Genomic DNA, 20293 nt, shown 5'->3' with positions numbered 1-20293 from the left:
AGGGCTTTTGACTCCAAATTCACCCATTTTCCCCATGTCAATTTTACATTATAGGAGTGCCTGTCTTTCTTCTTCCTTTATAAGACTATAACTTTCTCATCATTTCAGTGATCTTTTTATCCCCCCCCCCCCCCAAGGGTCTAGCACGGGGCATTGTAAATTATAGGCTTCCAATAAGGGGGCAGGGTAAGTGAAGGGAACAAGCCTTTACTAAGCACATACTATGTGCCAGCACTGTGCTAAGTGGCTTACAGATATTATCTCATTTGATTCAGTAAATGTGTGTATGTGCTGTTGTTTAATAAGCCCTCACCTTCTGTCTTTGAATCAGTACTGTGTATTGGTTCCAAGGCAGAAGAGCAGAAAAGGCTTAGGCAATAGGGGTTAAGTGACTTACCCAGGCTCTCACAGCTAGGAGTTCACATTTGAACCCAAGACTTCTCATCTCTAGGCCTGACTCTCAATCCTGTTTGCTGAGTGAAACACCTAAGTAAAAAAGCTAAATGATTTTGGGATTTGAATAAATCATTCCCTGAATGGACATATTCAACATTTACTATGTCAGGTCATAACTTTCAAGGAGCCCATGGATTCTTAAATTATCTCCTCTTGACCTGTTTTCTTTTTAATTCAGTTTTAATTTCTTTTCCATTCCAAATTTTTTCCCTCTTACCTCCCCTTTCTTCAACCACTGAGAAAACAAGAGAAATAAAATCCATTACGAATATATGTAGTCAAGCAAAACAAATTCCTCGAGTCCAGAAAAATGTAATTGAATCTGTACTCTGGGTTCATTATCTCACTATATCTAGAGATGGATATTTCATCATGAATGCTCTGGAATTGTAATTGGTTCTGTTGTATTCTTTTAGAGTGCCCAAGCATTCCAAAGTGGTTTGGCTTTATAGTATTGTCATTATTATATAAATTATTCTCCTGGTTCGTTTCAGTTTACATCAATTCAAGTCTCCCTAGGTTTCTCTAAAACCATTCCCTTAATAATTTCTTTTTTTAAAAAAATCATTAAAAACATTTTTTTTAGTTCCAAATTCTTTCCCTCTTTTCCAGCCTTTCTCCATCCATTGAGAAGGCGAGCAATATGTCAACTATACTTATAAACTCATGTAAAACATATTTTCATATTAGCCAACATTTAAAAAGAAAAAAACAAAGAAAAAAGAGAGGGGAAAAAGTATACTTCAATCTGCATTCAGACTTCATCCGTTCTCTTTCTAGAGGTGGGTAGCAGTTTTCATTGTTGGTCCTTTGAAATTGTCTTGGATCATTTTATTAATCAGAGTAGGCAAGTCTCCCACAGTGGATCATTCTTACTACGTATTGCTGTCACTGCGTATATAATGCTCTGATTCTGCTCACTTCCCTGCATCAGTTCCTATAAGTCTTCCCAGGTTTTTCTGGACTCATCCTGCTTGCCAATTCTTACATCACAGTCTTGTTTAGCTATTCTCCAATTTATGGGCACTCCATCACTTTCCAAGCCTTTGTAAACCTAAAAGAGCTGCTTCAAATATTTTCGTACACATGGGTCTTTTTTCTCTTTTTCTGATCTCTTTGCAGTATAAACTTAGCAACTGTAGTACTGCTGTGTCGAGGAGCATGCACATGCAGCTTTTCCTTGGCTTATTTTCCAAGTAATTTGTTTCTGATAGTATAATAGTTATCAAGCATGTTCTAATTTTTCAGTTTTAATCTTTCTTATTGACAGCATATTGTTGAGTACTCTTCACTCCGTTCTCTGTCCCTCTGTTTCTCTTTCTCTGTCTCTCCTCTCCTTTTCTCTCCTCTTTTTCCTTCCTTCCCTCCCTTACTTCCTCCCCCCTCCCCATTTCCTTCCCTTCCTTTCTCACTCTCCCTCCCTTCTCTCCAGGTCTCCCACTCTCTCTCTGTCTGGCTCTCTCCCTCTCTCCCTTCATCCCTCCCTCCTCTCCCCCCCCCCCCCCCAACTCCCTACTTTCTGTCTCTGTTTTCGTTTTTTTAAAAATCTTACCTTCTGTCTTAGTATTAATACTGTGTATTGGTTCTAAGGCAGAAGAGTAGTAAAGGCTCGGCAATCAAGAATAAGTGATGTGCCCAGAGTTATACAGCTAGGAAATATCTGAGGTCATATTTGAACCCAGGACTTGTTGTCTCTCAATTCACTGAGCTACCTAGCTGTCCCCTGCTCCATTCTCTTTGCTTCAGCAAATTCACTACTTGGGTCACATTTTCCTATCTTCTAAGAGATTTTTTTCTTCCAATATTTTTCTTTCTCTTTTTTAAAAATTTTACTTAATTGATTAATTAAGAAAATTTTCCCATGGTTTCATGATTCATGTTCTTTCCCTTCCCTCCTCCCACCCCTCTCCTGTAACAGTGTTCAATTCACCTGGGTTTTACATTTGTCATTGATCAAGACTTATTTCCATATTCTTTTTTTAAATTTTTATTTAGTCAATTTAGAACATTCCTTGGTTAAAAGAATCATATTCTTTCCCTCCCTCCCCTCCCCCCAGCTCCTCCTGTAGTTGATGCACAATTCCACTGGGTTTTACATGTGTCCTTGATCAGAACCTATTTCATATTATTGATATTTGCACTAGGGTGATCATTTTAGAGCTTTTATCCCCATTGAACCATGTGATCAAGCAGTTGTTTTTCTTCTGTGTTTCTACTCCCACAGTTCTTTCTCTGGATGTGGACAGTATTTTTTCTTAAGAGCTTCAATTCCATTTTTAAATATCTTGCTTCATTTTTTTCATTCAACTTGGAGTCCTTGTGGCCAAATCATTCTCTTTTCTGAGGCGTGCTCTCTCTCAACTTGTGGAACAGTTTTCTTCTTCTGGGTTTACCTCTTGGGCTTCTCTTAAACCATTGTATTTCTCCCTTGTCTTCCAAGTTTATGTCAGGGCCAGGCTTTGCCCACTTGGATGGGATGGCTAGGTCTTAGTCCTATTCCCTCTGCAATCTGCATACACCGCCACTGCACCATCATAATTTTGAATGGAATAGCTGAGTCCTGGTCCCCTGCCTGCATATTCTGTGGCTCTGACTCTAGGCAAGAAGCTTGTCCTCTCTTGTTCTCATCAACTTCAGATAACCCTCAAAGATCAATCTGGATTCAGGTAACCCAGGGCACACATCGTGGGTGCCTCGGACCCTCAGTTACCTACTAAGAGTTGACTTCCCCTTTGGTTGTAGCTCCAGTGGGACAGGGCTAAGATGCCATTCATTGGCTTGAGTCCAGATTTATTAGATTTTCTTTATTTTTTTTAATTAAGTATTTTTTCTCTCTTCTCTCTACCAATTGAACAAACAAACAAAACTCTTCCCCTTTTTCTAGAAGCTGCTTTTGTTCTTCCTGAAAGATTCCCAATTCCTTGAAGGCTGTGCTCCTTGGCAACATTTAACATCACCGGTTTGCCAATAGTCTGTTCCTAGATACTCTGTTTATAAAAAACCTTAACAGTTCTATTTTTCTACAGACTTATCTGTACTCTAGGAGGAGAAAATAAGACATTGTATAGGAAGGTCACATTCCAATTTCTATATTTAAATGGTAGGAGAATACAAAGTGCTTTGACATCTAGTGAGAAAGAAATCACTTCCACTGGGGAGTCTTCTGTCTTCAGGGAAAGCTTCTTGGAAGAAGTGGTTTTTGAGCTGAGCTCTGAAGGATGGGTAGAATTTTATTGGGTAGCAATTAATATGCTGCCCAAAGACCTACCACTTAATGGACATCCTTTCATTTGGTCCTCATCACAGTGCTATGGGACTGCTGGTGCAAGGCCCACATAACAGATAGGAAACCAAGGATGAAAGAAATCAATGACTTGCCTAAGATCACAAAGAGCATTCGTGGCAGAACTGGGACTTGGATTTCAGATCAAATGAAATAGTATTTTGTAAAGCACTTAGCAGTTACTCAATAATGCTTATTTTCCTCCCTTTCTTCCTTCCCTCCCTATTCCTCCCTCCTTCCCTCCCTCCCTTCCTCCCTCCTTTCCTTCCTTCCTTCCTTCCTTCCTTCCTTCCTCCGTCCCTCCCTCCCTCCCTCCCTCCCTTCCTCCCTCCCTTCCTTCCTTCCTTCCTTCCTTTTTCTTGCTTTCTCTCTTTTTTCATTGATCTTGGGGCAGGGTCTTTTGACCTTGGATTTACATAGATTTGGGATGTTGGCGGGGGAGGCTTCAACTTGGATGGTAAAAAAAGGTTTTATTTTCCCTCACTTGTAACTTTATTATGAATGTTGGCAACAAATCACAATAGTATTAACAGCAGTACTTGTGACTTTGTTATCATTAGAAATCACAGCTATTTTCCTGTCATAATTACAATGGTTACAAATATCTCTGAAGAGCCTTTACAGGCATCACCACTTTGAAATTACTCTCGTTATTAGACCTGATATATTTTTATCACAAATTTGTTTTGATGGTTTAGTAACTTTCATTATACTTGTTTTCTTTTGTAATTCTGTTTCATGCCTTTAAAAACATCTGTGAAGTGGCCCATAGGGTTTCCTGTAATGCCATGATGTGAAAAGTGGTGAAGAGCCTCTGGCTCAGATTCTGGCCTGCCAGGTGGTGCTGTGGGTTAAGTACTGGGCCTTGACTCAGGAAGACCTGAGTTCCGATGTGACCTCAGACATTTCCCAGCCGTGTGACCCAGGGAAAATCACTTAGTTCTGTTCACCTCCCTTTTCTCATCTGTCAGAGGAGCAGCAGAAGGAAATGGCAAACCATGCCAGAATCTTTGCTAAGGAAACCCCAAAGGGGATCACAAAGAGTCAGATACAATGATCAGACAGCAACCAAAAAGCTTAGCTTCGGGTTGGCAGGATCCAAGATAGGCATACATGAGAAATCATTAGGAGATAAAATAGGACAGGCTGAGAGGAGTGTCCGTCCGAGCAGTAGGTGCTGGGCATGGGGAAGGCTTCACAGTGTCCCTGCCTTTGGGAATGGGAGTTGGAGGAAGGACAGGATTTAGAGAATCAAAGAAGCAGAAGAGAGCCCATCAAGCTTTGGGGATGGGGCAGTGGGGAGGAGGATGGATGGAGAGTGTGACAAGGAAATCACTTTAAAAGACTGATATATATTAATTTAAGGTCGCCAAGGAATTCAGCTATGTAATTCCTAAATGAAAACTCAAGTCAGCAGTCAATCTTTTATGGAGTTTAATTACAATAGGAGGAAGAAAGGAATTAGAGATAGAGAGAAAAGGAAGAGAAGGGAATAGGGCTTAAATACCCCTTCTGTTTAGGCTGGACCAAAAGGCCCAAGCCCTTAGATAGCTGGGGCAAAGAAAAGAGATCAGTCCCTATTACTCACGTGACCAAAATGGAGAAACAGTCTCAGAGGCCCCCACCTTCAGCTTCCTTCAGAGCAAGCTTCTCAGAGCACCCTGCAACCACTCCGACAAACTCCTCAACCACCACCCTGAGTCTTCAGACCCCTCTCTCTTTAAGGAAACCATCCAAGTTCCCTCCCCTCAGTTCTCATATCTACCAATCACTGTCCATCAATTTCCCTGTGCCAATGGAGGCTCTAGCTTAACCCAGGACCGCCCAGAGGTCTCTGGCTTTGCACATGTCTATTGAAGGTCATATTTTCAAATAATTAAATCTTTGATCCTTTGCTACAGCCCTTCCTAAATCCTGTTAACCTGAGTAGGGTAGAGATTGGAATAATTAAATTTTGATCTAGGCTGCAGCCCTTCCTCAATCCTGTTAGGACTGAGTAGGGTGGAGATTGATTCCAAGTATCTCCATTGTATCAATTCTAAAATCAATCATGACTCAAAGAAATTCCTGTTCTATGCTTAAGCATAGGTCAAAGTCCTTTCCATTGTTCAGCAAAAGGTTTCTGTCCTAAAGTAATCTTAAGAAGGGAGGAGGAGGAAACTCTCATGCCAAGGGGGTTCACATTCCAATAGCCAAGACCCACTATCAATAGGAAATTTTTCAAGTATGAAATTTCCCAATGGCGAAATTTCCAACATTTATAAGTCTAAGAAATTTTGAGGTTTACAAGAGAGAGCGGAGGGAAGGGCCAGAGCGAGATGTTTTTCCGAGAGTGTGAAGGACCTGGAGTAACATCAGGGTTTGTCTTGGGAAGATTGGATCATAACTCAGGCCTGAGAACTGGAAGGGACTCTAAAGACTGAGTCATCCAAGCTCGTCATTGTACAGATAAAGGAAGGCAGCTCAGAAAGTGAAGTGATTGGTTCAGTGCCACTCAGGTAGTAAGTAGCAGAGGTGAGCTCACTTTAATTTATTTAATGATTTAAATGTTCACGAATATATTTTATAAGTTTTTATCGATAATTTGATTGTTTCATTTTGATTCTAGAATTCTTTTCGATGTGCCAGGCCATCTCTATAACAGATGAGGAAATTGAGAGGCTCTGAGACAGTTTTAAAAATAACAATTTCCTCTATTTAGATAGTACTTAGCCATGTGCCAGGCACTATGTGAAATCCTTTATAATTATTATCTCCTTTGCTCCTCACGGGAACCTGTGGAGGCAGGTGCTATTATTTCCCCCATTGTACAGATGAGGAAACTGAGGCCAACAAGAATTTAAATGACTAGCCCAGGGTCATGCAGCTAGGAAGTGTCTGAGGCCAGATTGGCCCCCTGTGCCAGGAGGAGAACGTTCCCATCACACCTTCCTCTCAGGCTGCAGGGATCCATGCCATTAGTACTGTCATTACTGTGGTACTGACGGCGCTCTTATTGTCTCCATTGTGTAGATGAGGAGACCGTGGCTAGGAGGGCCGCCTCCTTTGGGGCGGGTGTGTGAGGCCAGGGACATGCTGGGCAGGGATGGGGGGGGCTCCGAGGTGCTGCACTTCCCCTGACCTCTCTTCTTCTCCCCCAGGGCGGATATTTTCCTGAACATGTAAAAGCCATGACCAGCTTACGGTGGCTAAAGCTGAACCGGACAGGCCTCTGCTACCTGCCAGAAGAGCTCACAGCCCTTCAGAAACTGGTGAGAGCACCAGCGCCCTGGCTGGCCTGTCCCCTGGCCTGGGGGGCGGGGGGGGGGGAGCCGCAGGGCAAAGAATGACTGGAGGTCCCTCTGCACCCCCCTGGCCCTGCCTCACCTGCTCCCCATTCCTTCCCTAGGAACACCTGTCCGTGAGCCACAACAACCTGAACACTCTGCACGGGGAATTGTCCAGCCTGCCCTGCCTTCGGGTGAGTCTCCCCCAGGCCAGGAGGCCGGCGCGCCTTCCCAGATACCACCGTCAGGTCTGCTTCCTGAGGCAGTCAGGGGTAAAGGAGGACTGTGGGTTCCACAATATTTCTGGCAGCTCTCGGGGTGCGATCAGTTGGGAAGTGGCTAGACAGGTTATGGCATGGGATCGAGGCTTTTAAATGTTATTTTCATTGTCCTAGAAAGCATACTTCCATATTGGTCATCATTGTCAGAGCGCACTCATCCGGGCCCCCAAGTTGTAAAAATAGACTCGAATCCAGGACTTCAATTCCCAGAAGCCCTTGCTCCACTTCCCCAGAATGCCCTTTAATCTCACTGAATTCTCACCTAGGCAGAGAGCGAGATGGGGTATTTAAACCTGGTTGTGAATAGGCTCTGCCCCTCTTTTTACTTGCGCATCGGGGCACACACGGCTCTCCACCTAGCAGGCAAGATGTGAGTGGGTGTGTCTAGGCCTCTCTCTGGCCTAGACACGTGCTTTTCTTACTTGCATATTCTTAGGTTCTCAATCTTAAATAAACCTCAAAAAAATAATACTCCTTGCAGAGAGAAACTAATTTCTACCTGCCTCAGTCTCCCCTAAATTTTAATCTTCACAGTGATATCCTCAGTGCACTGAGGCGGCAGTTCTTCGAATTCCCTGTCATGAGCCCTTCAGGGTTGTCTCAGATCACTGCCTCGCTCAGAGTGGCCAAGTTTCCACAGAGAATGGTCATCTGCAGTTGCTGCGTCCAGTTCGCCCTCTGCATCAGTTCACATGAATCTTTCCAGGTCTTTCTGAAATCTTCGTCATCGTTCCTCATAGCCTAGTAGCGTCCCATCCCCAACACACACCCCATTTGTTTAGCCGTTCCCCAGTGGATGGACATTCCCTCATTTTCCAATTCTTTGTGCCATATGATGGTGACATGCTTTCATACTGTCAGAAATGGCAAGCGGGTCAATTTAATTTATTTTTTAGAAACCCTGACCTTCTGTCTGTTACAATTAAAATGTGTTTCTCTGTTAAGAGTTATATTTTTAGAGGTTTATTAAAGATTATTAGAATTAAGAAATAAAGAAAATGCAAAATACGAAAGGCCTGTGCCTAGGCCCAGAGCCCATTCACAACCACTTACTCTACGTCTTGCCTGCTAGGTAGAGAGCCACGTGTGCTTAGAAGCTGAAGCAGGGAGAGGGCAGCAATAGGCAGTACAGTCAGTTTAAATACCCATTTTGTTCTTGGCCCAGGTGAGGACTCTGGTGAGATTTTAGGGAATTCTGGGAACTACCAAGGACTTCTGGGAATTGAAGCCTGGGGTTCAAATCTCCATTTTACATGTCTCCCTAGCAGTTCTAAGAAGAATGTCCTGGGCGAGGCCATTGGGGTTAAGCAACTTGACCAGGGTCGCCCAAGTAGGAAGTGTTTGAGGCTGGGTTTGAATTCAGGAAGAAGTCTTTCTGACTCCAGGCCTCGCCACTGTCCTCAAATACGAGTTAAATATCATCATCTCGTGTTATCATTGAGCCTGGGGCTATGTGGCTCTTTTCCCCAGCACGCATGCTCTCACTTTGCATGGTGTTGATGTCAGATTTGACCTGGATTTGTTTCTTCTCCGTGCTGACGTTATTTTTGTTGCTGTCGCGGTACGGATGGCCCTCCTAGCCCTGGTTCCTACTTTTCATCATCCTGCATGGCTCTCATGTTTCTCTGATTGCAGAATCCTTGCCTCTTTGTTCATACTCCACAGGGTGTGAGGCCATTCATCTTTAGACATTTTTTGTGTCTAGCCTGTTGTTCCCAAGGATAATAGTTCCCTGAATGTTTTTGTACATTGAGTCCTTTCTGTTCTTTCTATCAATAGTTTACTTGGAGAATTAGATTATATTCTGTCCCTCTCTTTTTCTTTTTGATATTCTTATGCTAAATCACACCCTATTTTCCCTACTGACCAGACTACAAATTCATAGACTTATCAGAGCAGGAAGGCCTTCGAGATGATTCAGTCCCATTTTACAGATTCAATTGACTAGTCCAAGGTCTGACAGAAAGTTGCCTGGGGAGCTGCTGTGAGGCCTAATTCCTAGGCCCGGCAATTTCCTGGCTCCTTTTATTCCACAAGCTGTCTTCCTCTCACAGCTGGAGCCCATTGGAGGTTCCTGAGTGTCCCTGACATTCCTCATCTTAGAGTCATGTTGCTTTTCTTGCAGGCAATTGTGGCCCGAGCCAACAGCCTGAAGAATTCTGGAGTGCCAGATGACATCTTCCAGCTGGATGACCTTTCTGTCCTGGTAGGTAACGCCACTTATTCAGGGCTTTTCCAAGATTATGTTATAGCCACCCCAGCCTATAAGACATACCCACAACACTTAGATTCCTGAATGAATTTCAGAGACAAAAAAACACTCCGCTATATTGATGTGTGATGCCGAGATGCCTTGTTTCTCATGAATGTGTTTTAGTGGGGTTTTTTTTAATGATCGAGTTTAAATATCTATTGCCCAGAACTCAATTCTATTCTACAAACTCTCAATTTTTTGGTTCCTTGGATTTAGGAGAAAGCAGAAAATTAGAGGAAAAAAAGTCAAGGTAAAGGATTTTATTTTAAAAGAATAAAAAACGAAAATCAGTTTCTAGGTATGTGCTAGACTCAGTCCACATTGTATCCCAGCTCTGTCCCTCTTCTTTCTCCATGCCCATCTAGTCCAAATTTTTATTTGTATATATTCCAATTTGGCCTCAGGTACTTCCTAGGTGTGTGAGCCTGGGCTTACATTTAACCCCCATTGCCTGACCCTTTCCACTCTTCTGCCTTGAACCTGTAAAGGATAATTTTATGGTTGTGACTTAAAATCTAAATTTGGTCACCAAGGAAATCCCATAATAAAATACCCTAGTCAGCTGGAAGTTTATGGTGATTTTTTGAGAGAGAGAGAGACAGAGACAGAGAGAGAGGAGAGAGAGAGGGAGAGAGACAGAGACAGAGAGAGACAGAGACAGAGACAGAGAGAGACAGAGACAGAGAGAGACAGAGAGAGAGGAGAGAGAGAAAGAGAGAGAATGAGAGAGAGAGAGAAAGAGAGAGAGGGAGAGAGAGAGAGAAAGAGAGAGAGGGAGAGAGACAGAGAGAGAGAGGGAGAGAGACAGAGAGGGAGGGAGAGAGAGAGAGAGAGGGAGGGAGAGAGAGGGAGAGAGGCAGAGAGAGAGGGAGAGAGACAGAGAGGGAGGGAGAGAGAGAGAGAGAGGGAGAGAGAGAGAGAGACCTTTTCCCCAAGGGAAGAGAGAGAGAGTTCAAGGATCGAACTGGCATCCTGCTCACAGCAAGTGCCCAGCCAGAGCCACCTCTCTGGGGAAAGAGAGCGGCGAGAGGAAGTTACATGAACTATATAGACGGTTTTATATCACTTTCCTGCATCTCATCTGTACCAATGGTAGCTTAAGCTTGACTTAGGAGAGTCCAGGGGTCTGTCAGCTGTTTCTGCACATGTCTGTTGAAGGTCATCCTCCTAAATTAAGTATGGGTATAGACATCCCTGATTTTGTTAGACAAGTATCTCCATTGTTACAATCAGGAGATAGCTAAATCCAGTCTTCACAGAACCGAAACATAATATTGATTCTAAGACAGAAAGTAAAGGTTAAATTTAGGGGGAAAAAAAGAATCTTGGTTTTTAACACGTTGTGATAAAGTGATTCAAAGGGCTCATTCTAAGTTTGTTTTAATACTTGATTTTAATGACTCATAATTGAAAAAGAGTCTTCAAAGATACATGTAAGAATTGCAGTCACTGGCTGCTCTTTCTCTGACATTGATTTTTCAATTCAAAGATTTTTATTAAAATATGATGACTACATCTCCGTCTTCCCCAAAGGCAATCAGATGCCCTTGCAAGCTAATTGGAAGAGTTGCATCTCTGTATTTTTGGGTAATAGGTTCAAAACCCACTGAAAATCTTTGTGGAGAAGATTTTTAAGTAGGTTGAGAAATTCCGTTTCCAGGCTTTTTTGGGGTTTTGTTTCCAAGCTTTTAAAGGTTTTTCATTTTTAAATGTCTTGTTACTTCTGGTGGATTCGAGCTCTTGTGACCTCCTGGGATGGTGGTGCCCACTTGTCATTCCTGCTGGTAGATTATTTGAGTTTTAGTTCTGAGCTACTGTAGACCTAAAATTGATCACATGTCTCGCTAAATCTTTTTTTCTTTTTAACCCTTACCTTTTGTCTTGGAATTGACACTAAGTATTGATCCTTTTTTTTTACCCTCACCTTCCATCTTAGAATCAATACTAAATATTGGTTCCAAGGCAGAAGAACAGTAAGGGCTAGGCAGTGGGAGTTAAGTGACTTGCCCAGGGTCACCCAGCTAGGAAGTGGCTGAGACCGGGCCTCCGCTCTTCTCACCTCCTCTTTTACACCTCTGGCCTGTAGGATCTGAGCTACAATCAGCTGACAGAATGCCCCCGGGAGCTGGAGAACGCCAAGAACATGCTGGTGCTCAATCTCAGCCACAACAGGTGCCTCCTGCCTTCCTGTCTGCAGGCTGGGCTGATCTCTGGGCTGGGTGGGGTTGCCATGGAGACAGCATCCCACAGCTCCAGGGCATCATGTGAGGAGCGGATCGAGCCTGACACTCTCCCCCTTGTTCCTGTCTCCCCACTAGCATCGACAACATCCCCAACCAGCTCTTCATCAACCTGACGGACCTGCTGTACCTGGATGTGAGCGACAACAGGCTGGAGAGCCTGCCCCCCCAGATGAGACGCCTGGTGCACCTGCAGACGCTGATTCTCAACAACAACCCGCTCATGCATGCCCAGCTCAGGTAGCAAGCGGGGCCCTGCCCTGCCCCCCGGGCGCCCTCCCCCCTTCTCCTCACTGCCCACGTCCCCACCCTTCTCCCTTCTCTAGGCAGCTCCCTGCCATGACGGCCCTGCAGACCCTGCACCTGCGGAACACCCAGCGCATGCAGAGCAACCTTCCCACCAGCCTGGAGGGCCTGACCAGCCTTGCCGGTGAGGGATGGGGTTGGGGCGGCTGAGGGAAGGAGGTGGTCCGAGGCCCAGGCCTGCTCTCTGCTCTTCCTCCCTGGACTCTAGTAAGATGAGGGATAGGAAGGGGCTCCATATAGATTAAACCCACTGGCCGGGGGCTCCATCTTCCAGAGAACTCTTCCGTCAGTGTTTTCCACTGCCTGACCCTCTTGTCCTCTTGGGCCAGGGAGAGGCTTTTGGGGGTTGGAGGTGGCCTTCGAGGGAGCGCTGGGGCTCTCTGGTTCTTCTGCCCCACATTCTGAGGACCGTCCCCCTTTCCTTGGCTCCTGAACAGACGTGGACCTGTCCTGCAATGACCTGACCTGGGTGCCCGAGTGCCTGTACACCCTCCCCAACCTTCGCCGCCTCAACTTGAGCAGCAACCAGATCTCGGAGCTGTCTCTGTGCATCGACCAGTGGGTCCAGGTGGAGACGCTGAATCTGTCTCGGAACCAGCTCACCTCTCTTCCAGTGCGTGGCCCGTCCCCTCGTCACCTAGGCCCCGCCAGAACCTTTGTTGGGGAGGAAGGTGGAGAGGGACGGGGCCGTTTCTGGGGAGTAGAGTGCACGTGCCTCTGTTGGGATTTGGGATCGCTTGGGATTGTGGTCCTTGGCTAGAAGGGTGGGAGATACATACATACACCTACACGTATGTACACAAATGGAGGGAGGGAGGGAGGGAAGGAGGGAGGCAGAGAGAGAAAGAGAGAGAGAGGTAGTCAGCCAGCTACTTCCCAAAAGGAAAATGTCTGTGAGATGGTAGGGCAACTTTCTTTTTCGGCAGCGGCTAGGGGTGGGTGGGAAGATAGGGTCGGCCTCAGTGGACCACATGCCTGGCCTTGACAGAACTCTTGGTCTCTCTAGTCTGCCATCTGCAAACTGACTAAGCTGAAAAAGTTATACCTGAACTCCAACAAGGTGGATTTCGATGGCATCCCTTCCAGCATTGGTAAGTTGGCCAACCTGGAGGAGTTCATGGCGGCCAACAACAACCTGGAACTCATTCCTGAGAGCCTGTGCAGGTAAGATGCTGGACTAAGGGCGTGGGTGAGGAAATACGCGTTAGTCCCTCTTCCCCAACTCCCAGGTCCTTCCTAACAGACTCAGCTGAGAAACACCAAGGCCTTGGAGAGCCAGCTTGAGACACTCATCCCAGTGTCTCAAGCCTTGAGATTGGGGAGTTCTTTCTGAAGTCTGGTTTAATTCCTTCCTACGTTAATACTTCCTACTAAACTTTGGGTGGGGAGATTGAGGTTAATGTTTAAAAAAACAAAACTACAAACAACTTCTAACATCATTGAGCATGTTGACCCCTTCTTAACCTTTGTTTTGTTTCATGGACCCCTTTGGCAGTCTCTTTAATAAGCTTGTGGATTCTTTCTCAGAATCAGTGTTTTTAAACATCATAGCTAGAACGCAATTAGTGCCAACAATGAGACCTGCAAAGAAATTGTGTTATTTTAATTTGCACAACGTGTTTCCATCACAATACCCATATTTGAGACAATTAGAACTTCTGACAATGTAGATTCAAATACATTCATTTCTCAGGATTCATCATTTTCATTAATTAAACCTTGCCATATAGAATAAAATACAAAAAAAACCCCAATTATTTTAAGTAAAGATACCCATTTTTTCTTTCTCTAAGTTTATATACTCCTGAAAATCTTCTTTTAAAACCCTCACCTTCTGCCTTAGAATCAATATTGTGTTTTGGTCCCAGGGCAGAAGAGCAGTAAGTGCTAGGCAATGGGGGTCAAGTGACTTGCCCAGGGTCACACGACCAGGAAGTATCTATGGTCAGATTTGAACCCAGGACCTCCCATCTCTGGGCCTGACAGTCTATCCACTATGCCACCTGGCTGTCCCAATTACATTTTAATCTAGCAGACACATCAGGCTTGATACTTCATCTTGACTATATGTGACTGGATTGTTCTTTGTTAACTCACACAGCCTTTTTGGGTGACAGGATGACTCAGTGTTTTAAAATAAGGGTTTGTTTTGTGCTTTAGTAGCCAGACCATCTTGCCACCAATCCCACCATATGTTAAACCAACATCAGACGTAAGGTTTAGACCAAAGAGAAACCCTATTTCCCCCCCTAGAGGGGAGGCTGGGATGCTGGAGTGGAAGCTGCTGTCATCCCTAAGCAGGTGATCTTGTCCTCCTGACAGCTTGTGGCTGGCAGCTTAGATTTCTGTGTCCCCTGACTAAGGACTCATTACAGATTCCTGTGTCAGAATTCAGGAAGTTTTAGTCTTGATTTTATTTGTTATTACTTTTTAAACCCTCACCATCTGTCTTAGAATCAGTACTGTGCATTGGTTCCAAGGCAGAAGAGCGATACAGGCTAGGCCATGGGGGTGAAGTGACTTGCCCAGGGTCACATAGTTGGGAAGTGTCTGAGGCCACATTTGAACCCAGAACTTCCCCTCTCTAGGCTGACTCTCCATCCGTGAAGTCACCTGGCTACCCCTGTGTTTTGATCATTTAGATTAGATTATACATTTTTGCTTTAGCTTCTAAGCTCTTTGACGGCAAGGACTATCTTTGTTCATTTGTATCCCCAGCACACAGCCCAGTGCCTGACACATAATAGGCATGTAATTCATGTTTATTGACTGGTTGATTGATTGGTGGAGCCTGTGAACCCCTTCTCGGCACAATGTTTTCTAGTAATTGAAAGAAATGCCGAATTTCATTTATGAGTCAATAAGGAAAAAAGTTGTAATTTTTTTTATTTATAAGACCCCTTGGAATCTTTCCATGGACTCTGGGGATGAATAAGAATCTTTGCTTTCACAGTCTTAGCTGTGTGACCCTGGGCAAGTCACTTGACCCTCATCACCTAGCCCTTGCCACTCTTCTGCTTTGGGACAATACACAGTATCAGTTCTAAGGCAGAAGGTGTGAGGATAAAAAAAAAAGAATTTCTGCCTTCAAGGATGCTTCCCTGGACAGGTGACATTGGGCACCTGGGAGCCAGGAGTCTAAGGTCCTCACTCTGAGGTCAGCCCCATTTGGTCCCTATAGATGCACCAAACTGAGGAAACTGATCCTGAACAAGAACCGCCTGGTGACCCTGCCTGAGGCCATCCACTTCCTGACAGACGTAGAAGTAAGTCCTGGGCACATGCCCAGCAGGGAGAGAGTGAGAGGGGAGGGGGCCTGCCTGTTCTAGTCTATTTTACTTATTTGTTTTTCTTTCTGCCCAAGTCACGGCTCTACCCACTGAGCAACTCAGCTACCTCAATTACATTTTAATCTGGTAGCCGCTGGACTTGCTACTTTATCATGAATATAAGAATCCCAACTCTGACCCTGAGATAGAGGGGGAGAAGGGGAGAGAGAGAAGGGCAAGGGCTAGGCAATGGGGGTGAAGTGACTTGCCCAGGGTCACACAGCTAGGAAGTATCTGGAGTCAGATTTGAACCCAGGACCTCCCATCTCTAGGCCAGGTTCTATCCATGGAGCCACCCAGCTGCCCCTGTAAGCAGCTTTTTCATCTTCAAAATAAAGGCATCTAGATGGTCCTGCAGATAGAGCATGGGACATGGAGTCCTAGAGATCAGAATTTGCATCCAGCTTCATACATTTAGTAGTGATGTGGCCCTGGGAAGTCCCTCAGTTTGCCTCCCGTTCCTGCTCTGTAAAACAAGGGTCACGCCTCCCTCCTCCTGGGCTTGTGACGAGGGCTGGGCCTAGTGTATTACTGCTGTTATTCTCATCCTCTCCGGCCCTCCCTCCCCCCAGGTCCTGGACGTGCGAGAGAATCCCAACCTGGTGATGCCCCCAAAGCCCGCAGACCGGGCCTCTGAATGGTACAATATTGACTTCTCGCTGCAGAACCAGCTACGGCTGGCGGGGGCCTCCCCAGCTACCGTGGCTGCTGCCGCTGCAGGTAGGTGTGGGGGAGAGGGGCAGGGGCATCCCCTCGAGACTCCTTCCCTCCTCCCCCAAAGATGTATAGAGAGGTCCCTGAGTCTGCGTGCTAAGCTTAGGAGAGGGATGGGTTCATAGCTGAGGATTTTTGTCAAGCTTTTCCCCCCAGATCTCCCACTCCAGCCCAAACTGGGGGCAGAAAGAGAGACACAGACACAGATAGACAGAGAGAGACAGACAGACATAGACCGAGACAGAAGGAGAGACATAGACACAGATAGGAGGAGAGACACAGGGAGAGAGACAAAGACAGACAGATGCAGAGAGAGAGGGAGGGAAAGAGACAGACAGACGGAGAGGAGAGAGACAGAGACAGAGAGAGGAGATAGAACAAAAGGAAGGAAGGACCTTGTAACACAGGAGTCTGAGTAAACCAAGTAAGTTTCCCTATTGCTCTCCTCTGAAAGTGTGGGCCTCACTTGTACACATGGTACTTCCAGGGGCTTTTGCAGTTCTCTACTGTAGAGAACCCTCATCAAGGTAGAGTCTTAAGAGAAGGAGGGCTGGGCCAGTCATGTTCTTCTGCATTTTTAAATTAATGAACAAGCAATCTCTTTTCAATGAAGAGGCCTCTTTTCCTCTCCCTCCTCTCCTTTGAGAAAACAAAAAGCAGCCCTTGAAACAGATCTGTCCAGTCAAGCAAAACATTCTATATCGGCGGCTCCTTTTGCATCTCGGCCCCATCACTTCTAGGTCGAGAGTCGAGTTCATTCTGTTTCTTTCTTTCTTTCTTTCTTTTGAATTTTAACAATCATTCAAACATATTTTGATTTCCAAACCCTCCCCTACCCATTGAAAAGGCAAGTATTTGGCTCTCCGTTATGCATGTGAAGGCGTAGAGAACATCTTCACGTGAGCCGCGTTGCCCTCCAAAAACAAGAGTGAGTTTTACAGCCTGCTGGCCTCTGCACTCAGCCGGTGGGTTGCACCTTTTGTCCCGAGTCCTTGGGATGCTTGTCTTGATAGAAGTAATCAAGGCTTCCCAGTGGTTGTCTCTACGGTGCCTCTACGATGTCCTCCTATTCTGCTCATTTCACCTGGCTTCACTTCCTGAGTCTTCCTGCATTTTTTGGAAAGCACCTCTCCCTTCTGTCTGAATATTGATACACAGCCTATTGCAGAAGCCCGATGAAGGCTAGGCCATGGGGCCACCCAGCTAGGAAGTGTCTGAAGCCACATTTGTGCCCAGACCTCCCCTCTCCAGGCCTGGCTCTTGGAGCCACCCCCTGCCCCTTAGCTGATCCTTCCCACAGTGGTTTTCTGTCACAATCACACGCACTCCGGGGCTTTGCCCCTAGAAAAGAGGCTCCAAATGTGTTTGTGCCGGTGGGTCTCTTCCCCTTTCCTTTGACCTCTTTGGGATACGGACCGGGCAGGGCCGTTACTGGCTCTCAGCTGTGCAGCCCTTTGGGCAGATTTCCGTGTGGTTCTCTAGAATGACTGGAGCCGGTGCCAAGCCCAGCCCGTCTTCTAGGGCAGCTCCAGCCTTTGCCACTTTCCTGTTCCATCTCATTAGCCGTCCTGCTGGGGCCGAGGCCATCCCCTTCCCTCCCCTGGGCTAATTGTGCTTCCCCTTCGCCCTCCAGGCAGTGGCCCCAGGGACCCGCTGGCCCGGAAGATGCGCCTTCGCAGGCGCAAAGACTCGGCCCAGGATGACCAAGCCAAGCAAGTGCTGAAGGGCATGTCGGAAGTGGCTCAGGAGAAGAACAAGAAGCTGGAGGTAGGGAGTGTCCCCGTCCTCAGCGGACTCCGCGGGCCGAGGGAGGGGAGCCGGGCCTCGTGGGCCGGAAGGGACGTCCGCTGCTGGGGTCTGTGGCTGTCCGTAGGTGGGGTGTCCGAGTGCTGGACACAGACCCAACGGAAGGGGCCCGCCCCGGGCCCCGGAGCACCGATCCAAAGCAGGCGCCGTCTCAGGGTCGGCCGGCACTCGTGCCACAGGAAGTGAGCCGAGGCTTGAAGGAAGCCGGCCAATAAGCACAAAGGAAGGCCCTCCCTGGCCTGAGTCCCCAGAGGCGGGCGCCCCTCCTCCTCTAGGCCCAGCTTGGGTGGAGGCCCCTCAGGGCCTGGTTCCCTCTGCCAGCCTTTGGACCCCGCTCTGGCCCTGCAAGCCCTCAGTCCTCTTCGGGATGCCCCGGGCTTCGGCCGTCTGGGTTAGCTCCTCGCTTTCTGGGCTCAGGAAACCTCTCGATGGCTGCGCCAAGCAAAGGCCTTTCTTTACACCCTTCCAGTGTAGAATCAACATGTGTATTGGCTCAGAGACGAGAGCAAGGGCATGGTCAGGTGACTTGGCCAGGCCTCTCCCAGGCCACCTTTCTTCCCTCTCTGGAGGCAGCTCTAACCGAGGAGGCCCGATCCAGAGTGTCCTTGGGGAGGAGAGAGCCACGCCCCGTGGGCCTTCCCTCCGAGTGGCTTCTCCCGTCCATCTCCGAAGCCTTACTGTGTGTCAGTTCTGACCCGGTGAGGGTCAGGTGACTCGTCCAGGATCACACAGCTAAGAAGTGGCTGAGGCCAGATTGGAAGCCGGGACCTCTGGCCTCCAGGCCTGGCTCTCCATCCACTGAGCTCCTGGCTGGCTCTGCCTAGGCGGTATTATTTGGGCGGGGTCTCCTCGATTAGAGCATGAACTCCCCCCGAGACCCCCAAGCAAACAGAATAAAAAACATCATTTAAAAAGAAAAAAGAAGCGAACGTGAGCAGGGGAAGCCTTTGTCTTCTGGCACCCGCCCACCCTAGCGTGTGGTCTTAGATGTTTGTTGACTGCCCCACCGGCGGTCATGCTGGACCGAGCGGGCAGAGCGGGGCTCACAAGGCTGGAAGGGGGTCCCCTGGCTTCCCCCAGGGGGCGTCCCGGCTGGGCTGTCTCCCCTGACCGTCCTCCCCCCCGCCGTGGTCAGGAGAACGCGGACCTGAGGATGTCGGACACCAAGGCCAAGCGCTGGGATCAGGGCCTGGAGAAGCCGCCTCTGGACTACTCGGAGTTCTTCACGGAAGACGTGGGCCAGCTGCCCGGCCTCACCATCTGGCAGATCGAGAACTTCGTGCCCGCCATGGTGGACGAGGCTCTGCACGGCAAGTTCTACGAGGCCGACTGCTACATCGTGCTCAAGGTCAGTGTGGCCAGGGCGGGGCAGAGGGGAAGGGGAGTGCCGGGAGGTGGGGGGGGGGGGCGGGAGGCCTGGGGGGGGCTGGGGGGGCAGGAGGCCTGGGGGGTGGGCTGGGGGGGCAGGAGGCCTGGGGGGGGGGGGGCGGGAGGCCTGGGGGGGGGGGCGGGAGGCCTAGGGGGAGCTGGGGGGGGGCCAGGAGGCCTGGGGGGGGCGGGAGGCCTGGGGGGGGCCAAGGCTGCCGCCCAGCGCCTCCTCTCTCTCCCCAGACGTACCTGGATGAGAGCGGCTCCCTGGGCTGGGAGATCTACTACTGGATCGGCGGGGAGGCCACCCTGGACAAGAAGGCCTGCTCGGCCATCCACGCCGTCAACCTCCGGAACTACCTGGGAGCCGAGTGCCGCACCATCCGGGAAGAGATGGGCGACGAGAGCGAGGAGTTCCTCCAGGCACGGCATGGTCCCGGGGAGGGGGAGGGGCTCGTGGAACTGGCAGAGCGTGGGTCCGTGTGTCCGTCCCCCTGTCCTCTGCCCAGCCCGCCCACACTTCCCAGCTGGGTGACCCTGGGCGAGTCACGTGACCCCCTTGGCCCAGCCCTTCCTGCTCTTCTGCCTTGGAGCCAATACCCGGTATTGATTCTAAGACGGAAGGGGAGGGTTAAACAACACTCACATTTGGTATGCTTGTCCTTGTCCACGGAGCCCGCGGGTGCCTGCGTCTCTGTACGCCTCCCTCACTTCTCCTGGCTCAGGAAATGCCCCCATCCCCCCCATTCCATCCCTGCCCGGGGCTCCCCCTGGGTGTCCCCTGAGCGGGCCTGGCACCGGTCAGGCAGTGAGTGCCGGCCTGTCCGCAGGTGTTCGACCACGAGATCTCGTACATCGAGGGGGGCTCGGCCAGCGGCTTCTACACCGTGGAGGACACCCACTACATCACCAGGTGAGGGGAGGACGGCTGGGGGTCCGGCGGGCCGGGCGGGCGGGGGTCCGGCCGCGGCCGCTGAGCCTTTGCCCACC

At 48.2% G+C, this 20293-nt stretch overlaps 1 protein-coding gene across 2 annotated transcripts in view; it reads left to right on the top strand.

Moving 5' to 3' along the window:
• FLII (FLII actin remodeling protein) overlaps positions 1-20293 on the top strand; it is a 33972-nt gene that overhangs the window by 5492 nt on the left and 8187 nt on the right. Inside the window, exons 2-15 of one of the 2 annotated variants that reach the window (XM_056803922.1) lie at positions 6880-6990; positions 7128-7199; positions 9412-9492; positions 11627-11712; positions 11859-12020; positions 12107-12210; positions 12524-12699; positions 13093-13250; positions 15268-15352; positions 15988-16135; positions 17763-17896; positions 19071-19283; positions 19547-19726; positions 20134-20216. In XM_056803922.1, coding sequence (XP_056659900.1) covers positions 6880-6990; positions 7128-7199; positions 9412-9492; positions 11627-11712; positions 11859-12020; positions 12107-12210; positions 12524-12699; positions 13093-13250; positions 15268-15352; positions 15988-16135; positions 17763-17896; positions 19071-19283; positions 19547-19726; positions 20134-20216 — 1793 coding nt within the window. Of the gene's footprint in view, positions 1-6879; positions 6991-7127; positions 7200-9411; positions 9493-11626; positions 11713-11858; positions 12021-12106; positions 12211-12523; positions 12700-13092; positions 13251-15267; positions 15353-15987; positions 16140-17762; positions 17897-19070; positions 19284-19546; positions 19727-20133; positions 20217-20293 lie in introns of both variants that reach the window. The other variant, XM_056803923.1, reaches the window with a different exon arrangement.

The sequence above is a fragment of the Monodelphis domestica genome, chromosome 7 (assembly GCF_027887165.1).
Source record: "Monodelphis domestica isolate mMonDom1 chromosome 7, mMonDom1.pri, whole genome shotgun sequence".
Classification (NCBI taxonomy): Eukaryota; Metazoa; Chordata; class Mammalia; order Didelphimorphia; family Didelphidae; genus Monodelphis; species Monodelphis domestica.
The sequence above is the reverse complement of the archived record's forward strand: the minus strand, read 5'-3'. Positions and strand labels throughout refer to the sequence as shown.